The following is a 13,467-nucleotide window of genomic DNA, read 5'->3' on the forward strand; positions in this document are numbered from 1 at the left end:
CGTTCGGTGCTTTGACTGGATAAGGACAGCTTTTCTCTGATAATGGGCTTTAGTGCTGCGCCTGTTTTCTGAGGAACGGGCAGAACATGTATGTTGAAACAGAATGATACATTTCTTGTTCTATGAAGAAACTTAATTGCTTTTCATTCCCTCTTTTAGTGAAAAGCTACTGAAGTTTGACCACTACCTAGTGCCATTTACTCTGTTTGAGTTGGCATTTTTGTACAAAAGCCAAGGGGAGATTGACAAGGCCCTAAAGACCCTTGAAACTGCCAGGTAAGTGACAATGGCAGCTTTTCCCGGTTGCTATGAAGTGAGGAATGTCAATCCCGTGATAACAGCAGCAGTAACACTGTACATACACCTACAAGTTGAAACAGTCGTGCAAGTTAGTAATCATGTTACCCTTGCTAACTTAGGCTTAGTTTGTGCTCATGGCTTTTGCTTCTGAACGCCTGGCCCTGTGACTATTTACGGATATTGTGATTGGGGGCTTTTGTGTGACAGACATCTAACCTAACCTGTTCTCTATCAAGTCGGCAGACTTTTTCTGTGCAGGGCCAGATAGTAAGTATTTTTGGTTTTATAAGGTCTCCATTGCAACTACTCAGTTGCGTCAAAAGCAGCCATAGAAGACAACAGGTAAATAAATGGATGTGTCCAGATAGTGATCATAATTTGCTGACTCTTGGTGTAGTCAGCCGAATTTCTCATTTCCTCGAAGACCCACTGTTTGAAGAAGCCCTTTGAATCCTCCCCTGACTCTCTACTTTCTGTCTGCTGTGGCAAGTTCAAAGCGCTTTGTCATTTCTGCCAGACAGTGGCTCTCAGACTTGTGATCATGGCTCAGTCAGTGGAGGCAAAAGCCCTGTGGTCTGTTTGCCTCAAAGACCTTTTGCAGTGGACAAAGAATGCCATTTTAGCGCCAGGCCATACGTAGCTTAGTGGTCCATTGGTTTGTTCATTTACTCAAATTTAGCAAGTGTTCGCTGAGCACCCTTATGTGCCTGGCACTGGTGAAAGCTCCAGACAGACAACTGTACGTAAACAGGCAGTGTTTCTGCTCTTTTACTTGGAGGGGGATGTTAAATAAACAAACAAGTAAGAAAAACAGCAGTGGCATGTGCTTTGTTGAGATTTACAGTATGATACAGGGTACCAGGATGTTACTTTCGATTGGGTTGATTCTGGAAGGCTTCCTTGAGGAGGTGATGTCGTAGTTGAGATTTGTATAATTAAAGCCAGTCCTGAGATCAGTCAGCAGAAGACTATGTGGGAACATTCCTGGCTGAAGCCACAGCTACGTAACCTCTGTATTAGGGGTTGGGTTACTAGGTTGCTAATGATGGGGAGAGAAAAAAAACAAACTTCTGTTTATACTATGATATCTTGAGATGCATCTTAGGTTTCCACGTGGAGACAGTGAGGTGGCAGTCTACTGTAGAAGCATGGAGTTCAGTGGAAAAGTAAGGGCCAAATGTAGAGATGGCAAAGTCACCAGCACAGAGACAGGGATATTTAAAGCCATGACACTTGAGTAGGTCATTTTGGGAGACTTACATAGCTCAAGAAAGAGATCCAGCAGAGAGCCCTGGGGTATGCCATCCTTGTAGAGATGAAGCAATAAGATTAAGAAGAAGTGGACAGTGAGTGAGGAAGATATCCAGGAAAGCCAAGTGAACAGAGTGTTTCAAAAAGAAGAGAGTCGTCAGTTGTAAAGATAGCTGCTGACAGGTCGAGCAAGGTGAGGCTAGGAAGTGAACTTGGCAGCGTGAAGATCATCGGGGACTTTGACAGGTGAGGTGAGAAAGTAGAGTCAGCGACTTTAAGCAACTCTTTCTGGATGTTTTGCTGTGAACGAAACATAGTAAAGGGGCAGAAGCTTCAGAGACATGGAGCCAAGAGAGCCTTCTTCTCCTTCTTCTCTTCCTTCTTCTCCTTCTCCCTCCCTGCCTCTTCCTCCTCCTCATGGGAGATATAAGAGCAAGACACTTTAAAGTTAACTTGTTGAGAGTGGTAATGACTCATATTTCAACTGACATGGATGTATCATCAAATGTAGCTAATGGAAAATTAGGGACTATAAATACTATTGTTCCAAGTATTTGTTATTTGGACATAGTTAGTGTTACCTAAGCATAATAACACAACTTTGTAATGATGAAAATAAGAGACTAGTAATTTACTAGTAAAAAACAAGACCAGCAGTGATCAAAAGTCACCACTAACTCAAGCCAGTACCGATGATGATAACATAAACAGACTTCCTGATAATTTCAAGACTGCCAATTGTCTGCAATTTTCTTTATCTATTAGGAGCTTTGTAAAGTTGCCAGAATTAGCGGCCAGACATTTAGGAAAGTACTCTAGGATGTCCTTTGGTAAACTCTAGATGTTGATTTAGCTTATGAATAAGAGCCCTTATTATGAATTATAACCTTTTTTCAAGGTTACTAGTGAATAGCACTTAGACTATTATAAAATGAAGGGCTATAGAAAGAAATGAGTTCCATTGCAAAGAAAGACGTTACAGCCCACCCATGGGCCAAGGCAATGTGTGAAAGCTGGAGCCCAAAGTCGAAGCCATTTCATTTTACTGATTCTTAACAATTCTAGCAAAGAGAAGTCAACATGAATGATCTAAGTAAAGTTTTTAAATAATCTGTGGATTTCTATGACCCCCACTGACATTGTCACACAATAATTATTGGCCAAACCATTGATATTTGCCTATGAGAATTGGAGTAGGTAATTTTGGTGTCACCAAGTAATCCTGCTGTTTTGTTGTGGTTGTTTCATGGGAATTTCAAGATAATTTTGGTGGGGGGTGATTGATCACATCCGCCCTGTTTATACAAGGCTGCCTTAAAATATCCAGTTCAGAAAAAGGAGGCCAACTATTTAAGAGTAGTTCACAAAATTTGTTAAGCCCTCCTTATAATCTTGCTGTGTTTGTGAGTGGCTGGGTAATTAAGTAGAACCTTGCTACTCAAAGTATGACTTTTAGGTCACCATCAGGAAGCTTCTAGAAATAAAGAATATTGCCATCCTCTCCTCACAGGACCAGAATCTACATTTTAACAAGACCCACTGTTATGCATGTTCAGGTTTGAAAGCAAATGAGGAATGAGGAGGAGAGGATGGGGGCTGGTGGTGGTGCTCTGGTATACAAAGGACTTTTGACATTACAATTGCCTTGTTATTGTCTTTAGAAACAACTACAAAGATTACTCCATGGAGTCTAGACTGCACTTCAGAATTCAGGCAGCTCTTCACCTCTGGAGAAAACCTTCCTCAGATTGATCAGAACGTGAGGAGTGGAATTTTCTCTCCATTAACACCGGGATCTGCTATAGATTAGACCTTGTATTAAAGTGGAAAAGTGATCTTGTGAATGAGAGACAAAAAGTCAATTTTGTTGTCAATATTTTCTATCATCGGTGTGGTTTTGTTCTGTGTTGTTCATGTAAATTTCTCCCCCCTAACCCCACTGCTATGGAATAATGTTCAATACTATCTAGAAAATTCTTATATTTCGCCTCTCCAAAAAAAATTTCATACTAGATTTGAATTGGAGAGTGAAGAAGCCTTTTAGAGGACTCACAGGTACGATAAAGTCTAATTAGATTATTTATGTTTTTTAATATGGAAGTTAATATTGTTTAAGTAGCAAATGGTTTACAAGTTGAGCCATTCTTAGATTTGTTGGTCAGTTAAACCTCAGATATTTTGTTGCCTCGTATTTACATTTCAGAGGGGAAAATAAAATTGCCTACTTTCAAAATAGCTTTCTAACCTTCTGAAGTCTCCTGAAGACAGGCAGTGGGTGCAAACGGGGATGGAGCAATGTAGTTAATAGGTTGTGATGACCTGCATCTATCAAAGATGGTGAAATACTGTTTGTTTGTTTTTTTAAATTCTTCATGTACGTTAAAGGTTGTGACATTTTTGAGAGACGACCCTGTTTTTGAATGTACTTAAGTCTATTATAATAACAAAATTAAAAAAACACAACAACTCTGTATCTAATGGGAATAAAAAGTTATATTTTAGAAATTATCCGCAACCTTAGCGATGAAAGCTTAAAATATCTTATGTTGATTATTTTTCTTATAGGAAGCAACATATCCTGCTGCTTTAAATGATATGTAAAATATCAATAATTTTTACACTCTTGATGTTGGTAAGGTCTAATTTTATAACCTCTCTAGCACTGTGATGGTTCCTTGTAAATGTCTGGACTGTGTTTAGTCCTTTAATCTGGAAACACAATCAGGGCACTGAGGGGAAGAGAGCCCGACTCTGTGTGGTTGGTCCTGGCCCTGCTACTGGTGAGCAGTTACCAGAGTGACCTCAAGGGAGACCCCGTGCTTGCTGCATCCTCGTATTTTTCTTATCTGTGAAATGGAAAAACAACAGATGACTGTCAAGGTCTCTTTCTGTTTTATAACCGTTAGTCTGTGTTTTGCGTATTTATTTTCACCAAACAACTGTTAAAATGTGTAATCCGAACGACTCCCACTTAGAGTGTGTTTTCATTTTGCAATCATCACTGTCTCCCCGCCCCCTCTCCCCCCAAAATGTATGTTTTGTAGCTGAGGACCAGTTTACATCCAGAGAGAGGAAAAACAATTTGTGAATCCATGAGTCAGGGTTTCGTCCTATATCTGTTTCTATTGAAGAAAAGCTTGTCATGGAAGCCTCTGCCGTTTAACAGAAAGAGCCCCAGACTGGGGGTCAGGAGCCCATCCCTGTTAGTTAATAGTTCCTCGATATGGAGCAAGTCATTCACCCTTTCTGGGACTCAGTTTCCCCAATGGGGATAGCACCATAGACCTTGGTGCTGGTGAGGGCTCGATTAGGGCATATCATATGCAGAGCTTTTTGTAAGCTGGAAGGCTATGTGAATATCAGTGGTAACATTCATGGTTTTTATGCACTGATTACAGTATCAACACAAAAAGATCGGCTGAATCTGTGGTCTCTGATGTAAAATGAGAAAAGCTTGGAAGTTCAAACACCTTTAAATTTATTCATGTGTTTGGCACTGATAGTCGCTTAGGTTATGAATTTGCTCCTTGCTAGTTCTTCCCTGCTCCATGAGCCTGTACCCGGCAGGTCTCGGGTCTTATTTCCTTTAAGGTATTAATTCTTGATTAATACTGAGGATGTATTTCCAATGAAAGGTGATTAATACAATTCGAGACAGAACACCACCCTAATCTGTGCTATTAATACGAGTTATATAACTTGACTGTAGGTCTGGACAAAAGAGAAAATAAACGGTCATTACAAGTAGTAGTGGAAAATACATTTAATCATTATTTTTTATATAATTTGGAAAAACGTTTATAAATTCCTTAGAGGAGCTTTGATGACATTATTTTTTTTAAAGTATAAGCACCCACAATGTTTTTGTGAGAAGCTGTAAGTCAGAGCAAAAGTCGGTAAAAAAATTCTATCTGGTATAAAATGAAAACAATTAAACTAATAGTGGTTATTTTTTATTTTATTTTAACTATATTGCAAACAAATATAAAAGTTATTCCTGTTTAGTTAAAATTTCCTTTTATTTTTCTTGTTTTGTTTTTATTATTACTTTCTATTCTTTTTGTAGTTACCTGGTAATGTGGGTAATCTATCCCACGGACTTTTAAGTGCTGTAAAACACTCATGTTACATATTAATCTGTTTCCTGCCATGTTCAAGACACTGTTGGTGGCACCAGTTTCTTGTGACATCAGTTCATATTGCGTTTTGGGAGTTATTTTGTGATTCAGGGTGTTCTGTGAAGAATGATACTGAAGTGACAATGTTGTATCTAATGTTTTGAGGGGCATATGTGGAGGGTTGGGCTGCCAATGTGTCTGACAGTTTGTGCAATTTGTATAGTTTTTGGTATAATTGCTTTAAAAAAAAAGAAAGGAAAATAGAGAACCAGAGTTCTGACTGGTGCTGTGTAAATTTAAGACTCAAGTAGAGGTTATGCTTTTGTAGGACGGGTGACAGGGAAGGCATGATTTCTGTTTGACAATTAATGGAAGATTAACTACATCGGTTCTTATATGGACATGTATTTTAATGCTTCTGTGCTTCTCCTGGATACAAGAAGGTCCCAAGTTACATGGGGATAGGGAGTCTATTGATTCTCTCTTTCTTCTGCAAGTGGGTCCAAGCTATTGGCGCTGAATTCCAGATAATCTACGTCAAAGATTTTAAATCATTGAAACAATCTTGACAGCGTAACCATCTCTTTTGCAAAGTTGTAGTTTAACAGAGCTACGTGATTGTCATTCTTACCTGGCCTGGAAGCTAATGGTTTAACTTTGAGGTTTAACTTTGAGTCTTTGATCAGGGCTTCAACTCAGAGATGTATGTAAAGGTGTATGAGATGTATGAGATGTATGTAAAAGTGAAAACTGTCCCCTTTCAAAGAAAAGTGTTTTCTCTTTTGAAGCTACTTTTGGAGGTAGTTACTTTGTGGTAGGCACTGATAGCCCTTCCATTAATACTCTGATTCCGGTTCTCATTCACTTAAAGGGAATCTGTTGATATTTTCAAATAGATGTTTTTCTTCCTTTGGACATTAAAAATAATAATTAAGAAACAGTCTCTGACTAACTGGAAAAAATTTCTGGAATTACTCATTAATTCTTCATTGGCTTTTTTCCATATTTTCATTTGTTCCTAGTTATTCTCTCCATATTTGTACATCGTAAATTCAAATATATTTGGCTTAAAATGAATTAATGAAGACTCCAGTGATTGTGTTGGTGCCCTAAGATTTTGGGATTCATAGCACCTGGAACGGATCTTGAGAAATTACCTCATCCTTCCTAATCTCTAAACAGTATTGTTTCTCCTTCAGTCCTTCTCTATCTAGTATGGTAGCCACTGGCCACCTATGTCTATTGCGCACTTGCACATAGCTAGGGGCACGTGTTGGAATGATGCTGAGTGTCAGGAAGCACCCATTTACATATGCCGCCGTTCTATTTAAAGGACTAATATTGTGCTGGAGTTCTGGCTTTTACCTACTGACTACTGTGATCACCCAATCACCGCGGTTGCATTGTCAGTTGTGGTTCAAGTATATATTGGTGGGGTTTGCTTTTTCCATTTAAGTGTCCATAAACTTGCATTTCATCAGGTTTGTTTTGCAGATGAGCAAGGTCATTGGCACATTTGAACACTATTCCTTACCCACTCCCCAGAGCTCCTTCTGTACTAAACTAAGAGAATTTCATTTTTAAGATTACAATTTTAATCAGGCTTTAAAGATATTGCTTGCTTTTTTTTTTTCCAGATGCAACAGCACAAACTAACTGTTAGAGTTGTAGAGGAAGTAACTCTCACCTTTGAGATGTTAGTAGTTTTATGATTAAAATAATATTTTCTAAGATTAACATTATTCTGAAACAATCAATTCCCTGACCTTTCAATCCCGTTATATTATTAATATTTCAACATTGACCCAGCTAGGCCAGTATTACTATTTAAAGATTTTAATTACCCATTTACAGAATAATTTGGCAGATAGTTTATTTAAGCTTATGTATTTTATGCCTTTGCTACCTATTATTAATATTTTTAATGTGTGAAATGCATACATATTTAATAAGAGAAATGCATACATATAACTGACATTTTAATCTCTTTAGACATTTGTTGATCAGATACATAGCTAGGAAACAGCTTCCAAAATATTAAATAGACAATGCTTTATATTATTCTTTCAGGAGTACAGGACTTTTTCCAGATTGTTTCCCCTTCCCCAGACCAATTATTTACATATTTTTTTTCTTTATATATCAGATTGCTTCTCATTGTGGTACTTTTTGTCTGTTATACATCTTCTTAGATTTAGTTACTTCAGAATGTTGAACTTGAAATGTAATGAAAAGGACACATCAGAAGTTACCATGAAGGAGATTATGTTCGGTGTTGAGCAGTAGCTGTCTGACCTGGATGGTGCTAAAGTCCATTCCAGTCTGTTTATAACATCATAACTACAGAAAGAAATGGTGCAAGGACTATTTAGTGGATTGAAAAGACCGAGCAGTTCTTGGCCTAATCCACCCAAAGGGATTTGTGGATCTAGCTTTGGAGGAAGTCCAACCCCCATTCTGTCGAGTTTACAAATGTGTCAGCACAGTAATACTGTGATGTGAGTTTGCATGGAACAATCAAAGCAGCCACCTTACTTATAATTCAGTCTGCCTACAGATTGGATATTTAATAGGAAAACGCGAGATACTTTAATAGCAAGCTTCATTAGGTAAAACTTGCATATTAATATACAATATACCCTGTATGTTAATCCAGTAGTTCTTAGAAACCTATAACTTAAATGATGAATATAAGGGATGCTGGCATACCCCGTGGGAGCTTTTGTTTTATAGCTACTTAGTATTTTCTGGTAAATTGGTTTTAATTATTGGTAGTCTGTTTGGTACCACTTAGGAAAAAAAGTTGGTCTCAGTGTAACAGAACTGATACATCATTTCAGTTTTAAAGGAATTATATTATTTTGAAATGCTGGAAAGTCTTCCTCAATTAGAAGTGATGACCCTCCCTACTTTGGAAATCATGCAAACATTTTAATTAATTCTTATCTTCATTGAAGCCAAGTGTTCAGGTGGCAATTTGGGGTATAGTAAATGAGTTTAAACACTTTTCGTTAATTCACTTTTTCCTGAAGTGATTTTATTCTTCATAGTAGACAATTGGCTTTCTGTACAATGATTTGTTTTTTTAAGAAAATAATTTACATTAAAAGAGAGATTATAGTAAACATTATAAATCGTAGGATATCGAGTTAATGGCTTAAGGGGAAGCAGTACTATTGGGTTCTGTTTAACTAAGATTTCCAGAAGGAGGACACATGTGTTTCACTGATATATGCCGTCCAGAAAAATTACTTGACTCTCAACAATATTTTGCATTTTAATGAAATGTTAAGAGGAAAATTTTCTGAGTAGTTAATTATTTATTTTTTCCCCTTTGCTAACTATTGACATCCAAACACCTGAATGAATACCAGATGACTCATTTGTATACTAGTGTTTAGAATATTTTATTTGCAAATGTTCACCGAACTCTTGAATTTTTTGATGCAAGTTGCTAAATCATATGTAAAGGCAAATATATATATTTAATAAGTGAGAGTGTTATTTTATTACTGAAATTTATTTCCAAATCAAATTTATTTTGTAGGTACTTCACTTGGGACGTTTTGCTTTGCCTTAAAATACACAAACAAAATAAACCTGTCTTGTGATCCGATCACCTAAAAATCCTTATGTTACCTTGTCGTGTAGGGGAATTTTGAAATTCTTTGATAATGTGTATTTTTCACTTTTCTTTGAATTAAAAATAGTTAAAGGCCATAGTAAATCAATGTATGGTTTCCTGTTGAATTATCAAAACTACCTGTATATACTTTGTAATTCAATGTTTTATTAGTAAAAATTGTCAGCATTTTATCTCACTCATTACATTTGAACTTAGTCTTCTGTATTTCCCATTCCCAGGGGACACAGTTTTACAGAGCAAAACATTTTTAGAAATTGAAGATGTGTGAGTTCTATGTAAGATAAATGTGTCAGTAGCATCCATCTGCTGATGGTATTGGATCTGGTACCAGAAAGTGAAATAGATTATAGCTATAAAAGCATTTTATCAGTATAAGTCAGGAAGGAAGAAGAAAACTGTGAACTCATATTTTTAATATAAAAACTGTGTTCCCAATGAGTATTTGCTTGCTGATTTTGTGTTAAGATTCTTATCATCTATGATTTGTAAGCTAATGCTGATAAGAGATCTAAATTTTCATCCGAAGAGAACAGTTCCTGTAGCCTATTTTTAACGTTAAGACATTTTGAAAACAGATGTCATCTTAGAAATTGTATTTTCAAGTGCAAACAAATCATCCCAACTTGAAAGTCAATGTTTCATTTTTTATTCTTTAGTTTTATAGAATACTCGGCATTATTAGATGCATGTTTAAGTTGCCAGATGTTCTCAGAATTCTATATTTTCATATTGCTACGACTGGTTTACCTACAATGTGCACTTGAATTGTAATTTAAATAAATTACACTTGATGGAATTACAGTCTTATTCTCTTTGATCTGCATGTGAAAGACGTACACAACATCTATTTTGCTAATCTTTAATTGCAGTGTAATGTACACCTGAATTTTTGTCCTGGTAAGACTTTTTCTTTTTTACAAACCTTTACAGGCACATGTGAAGGCCCTTCTTTGTGCCATGCTCTTGGCTGAACACCGGGCATGAAGAGATAAATGGGATGGTACAGTTTTCTTGAGGCAGGAGTGCCGCCTTTTCATTTTTTTTTTATGATCTAATAGCTTTTTATAATCCAAATAGATTTGGATTAGCTACTACTAGGTTTAGTTTAAGGAGGAATCTTTAGCATTCAGTGTAACACAGTGGGAAAAAAAATTGTTTTGCTGGAAATCATAAGGTCTGTATTTTAGACTGAGCTGGGCTAGGTAGTGGCATGCAATCCCCACCTCCAGCAATTTCTCTGAACTTTGCCTCAGTAAATTGAGGACAATTCCGTGACCTTATTCAGCTTTAAGGAGGAGGTATGCAAAACACACAAAGTGTAAAAGACTTCCCTACTCCTCCCTTATATGAGTTAGGGTACACCGACATCTGTTACAAACCAGGTTCCTGCCTGTGGGTGGCTTTTCACGTTGTGTTTCAGTAACCCACGTTCTCGCAGTCTGCCATCTTCAATGCATGGCTACTAAAGTCACTCTGCTCTTCTGCATTGAGTTGCTGAAGAGGAAAAAAAACTGGAGGGTTGTGTGAGGGAGCTGGGGCCTATCATTTGTTCACATTCTGTTGGCTAGTGCTCAAGTCAACTTGTTTGGCCTAATGACCAAAGGCAGAGAAATGTATGTGTTTCCCCGAAAATAAGACGTAGCCGGACAATCAGCTCTAATGCGCCTTTTGGAGCAAAAATTAATATAACATCTGGTATTATATTTTATATTACATTATATTACATTATATTATTATTATATTATATTATATTATATTATATTATATTATATTATATTATATTATATTATATTATATTATATTATATTATGACCCGATCTTACGGTAAAAGAAGACCAGGTCTTATATTAATTTTTGCTCCAAAAGACGCATTAGAGCTGATTGTCTGGCTGGTCTTATTTTCGGGGAAACACGGTAGTCTAGCTGTCGGCTCAGGGAGAAGAGAAAATGGGTCTGGTCAACAGTTTGTCTCTACCACATCCCTACTGGGGCTGGAGCCACCACGGTTTCCCCAGTGAGTCCTATGCTTTCATGTTTGTCTTGGCTTTTGGCACGAGCAGCTTGGTGGATTTGTGAACACATTGCTTACAACTCTTTGGGTTGAAAGTAAAGAAATGAACTTGAGCAAGTGTAAAAATAAAAACCTGAGGAGAACTATATTAAACAGATAAAGGATATAGTGTGTCTTGTAGAACCCATGGGCGGGGCTGTGGGTGAATAATATTAAGCAGAAACTTAAAAAGGAGCTCTTCCGGTAAAATAATTAGGGCCTTTACCTGGCGTTTTGCAGACTTTCCTATACCTGAAAGAGGCAAAGTGTCATTTGAGCTTTATAGGGGAAAGAAAAAGCCAAACATAAAATCTGAAATTTTAATTAAGAAAATTTGACGATGTTAAACAAGAAGCAGCTGTGAGGGGGAAGATTTGTGTGCATTTTTAGCCCCACTTTGAAAGGCTCAGATTTTCTCTGGAGCAGAATACAGCAAATTGTCACAAATCTTTTTTTTCTGAGAAAACCAGTTATATCAACATTACCGCATGCCACTGCTACAGCCCACATGCCCAAAATAACAGGAAAAGGACTACTGCAAATCTATTTATAATTAAGCCACTAATTATTGTATTTGTGATCATTTCCAAGAATTGTTCCTACCCGAATATGAAGTAGAAAATAAGAAGAGCTCATTCTAGCCATGCAAGTTCCCATTTTCTTTTTCTTTTTTCTTCACTTAATGGTTTATGTTAGTAACTACTAATAGTTTTGAACAGAGCAAAATCATTTTAATAATATTTTGGAGACTTTATGTCTTTCTTTATTAAAAGAGGAAATGTTTTCCCTTTTTATTTTTTTTTCCCTGTGTCTGAGTTGTTTATTACACTACAGCTTCTAAAACCCAGATTAGAAGTCTATGATCTTGTAACGTCCTGAGACACCAACTATTTCCTGAGTTCCCTTCCATTACAGGAAAAGTTATCTTATTTTGGCAAAATATCTATTTGGCAAACTCTGTGTGAACAAGGAGATAAGAATGACGATAATGGAACCAATGTAGGGACAGAGCTAAACACTCTTCCTTTTGTCCATAAAATGGCTTCTCTGAAAAGACATGGATTCCTTTATTCAAGGAAAGTAGATTTTTTAAAAATGACGACAACATAATTATTTAGGAAATCTCCCTTTATTTAGTATTTGTCCAGCCCCATCTTCCACTTTTCTTATAATCCTCTTACAAGTTACATCTATCAGTAGACCATGTAAATATTTATGGTGCTTGTTAATCTAGTAGGAAATATGTATATTCTGACATTTCAATGCCTTGGGGGATTCTTTTATTCTCATCTTTGTCAGAAATTTATGCAAAACTTTAGTAAGAACCTATTCTTACTAAACCCTCATTCCTTCTCCACCCTTTCTCAACCAGGTAATTCTCCTACAGCCAAATCAGGCAAAGTTTGACACCAAAATGTGACTTACCGACAAGCTGGCAGAAGGATAAATGCTTCTTTTAAAAATCGCTGCATGATGTTCTCTGTCAACGAAACTGGCTCTTGGAAAGGAGCCTTACATTTGGAAACTTCTGGGAAGTTTCAGCTCAACTATAAAATAAAGATGGTTACTGATGTGATGCTCTTTTTGGCATCTAGTTTCATTCATTTTCAGGACCAGAATCTATCCCTCAGACATTTAGCAATCTGTAAATGGAGTACCGGCCAGAGCATGGTTTAGTGTAGTGGTTCTCGCCTTCCACATCTTAAATTCTACAAATCTTTTCTTCCTTTCTTTCTTTTTTCTTTTTTTCTTTTTTCTTTTTTTTTTTTTTTGTGGGGTGGAGTGCAGTGGTGAGGAGGCACCAAGGCTCTCTTATTACTATATTACTATATAAGGCTATATTATTGTTGTCTAAGCAGAAAAGGAGATGGTGAGGGCCAGGGGGAAGGATGGTTTTTCAGATTGGTATACCCCTCTGTGCTTCCAGGATGCCCTCCCCATCTTTCTAGATGAGTTCTATGTCCCTAAATGTAGTTTACTCAAACACATCAAAAAATAGTGTCTAAGATTTTGATTAGCAAAATCCATCACTGGATATTCATTGTTGGGTGATGTTGTGTAGAATATGGGGAGCAAGGGAGCACAAATCCCCAATAATTGAT

At 36.9% G+C, this 13,467-nt stretch overlaps 1 protein-coding gene across 3 annotated transcripts in view; it reads left to right on the forward strand.

The window, feature by feature from the left end:
• TTC39B (tetratricopeptide repeat domain 39B) overlaps positions 1–12,791 on the forward strand; it is a 132,946-nt gene extending 120,155 nt beyond the window's left edge. For 2 of the 3 annotated variants that reach the window (XM_033123045.1, XM_033123044.1), the window contains exons 18-19: positions 160–276; positions 3,213–10,101. In XM_033123045.1, the coding sequence (XP_032978936.1) occupies positions 160–276; positions 3,213–3,303 (208 nt within the window). In that variant the 3' untranslated portion in view covers positions 3,304–10,101. Of the gene's footprint in view, positions 1–159; positions 277–3,212; positions 10,102–12,737 lie in introns of those variants that run through there. The other variant, XM_033123043.1, reaches the window with a different exon arrangement.
• The last annotated feature ends 676 nt before the right edge of the window (positions 12,792–13,467 follow it).

The sequence above is a fragment of the Rhinolophus ferrumequinum genome, chromosome 12 (genome assembly GCF_004115265.2).
Source record: "Rhinolophus ferrumequinum isolate MPI-CBG mRhiFer1 chromosome 12, mRhiFer1_v1.p, whole genome shotgun sequence".
Lineage (NCBI taxonomy): Eukaryota > Metazoa > Chordata > Mammalia > Chiroptera > Rhinolophidae > Rhinolophus > Rhinolophus ferrumequinum.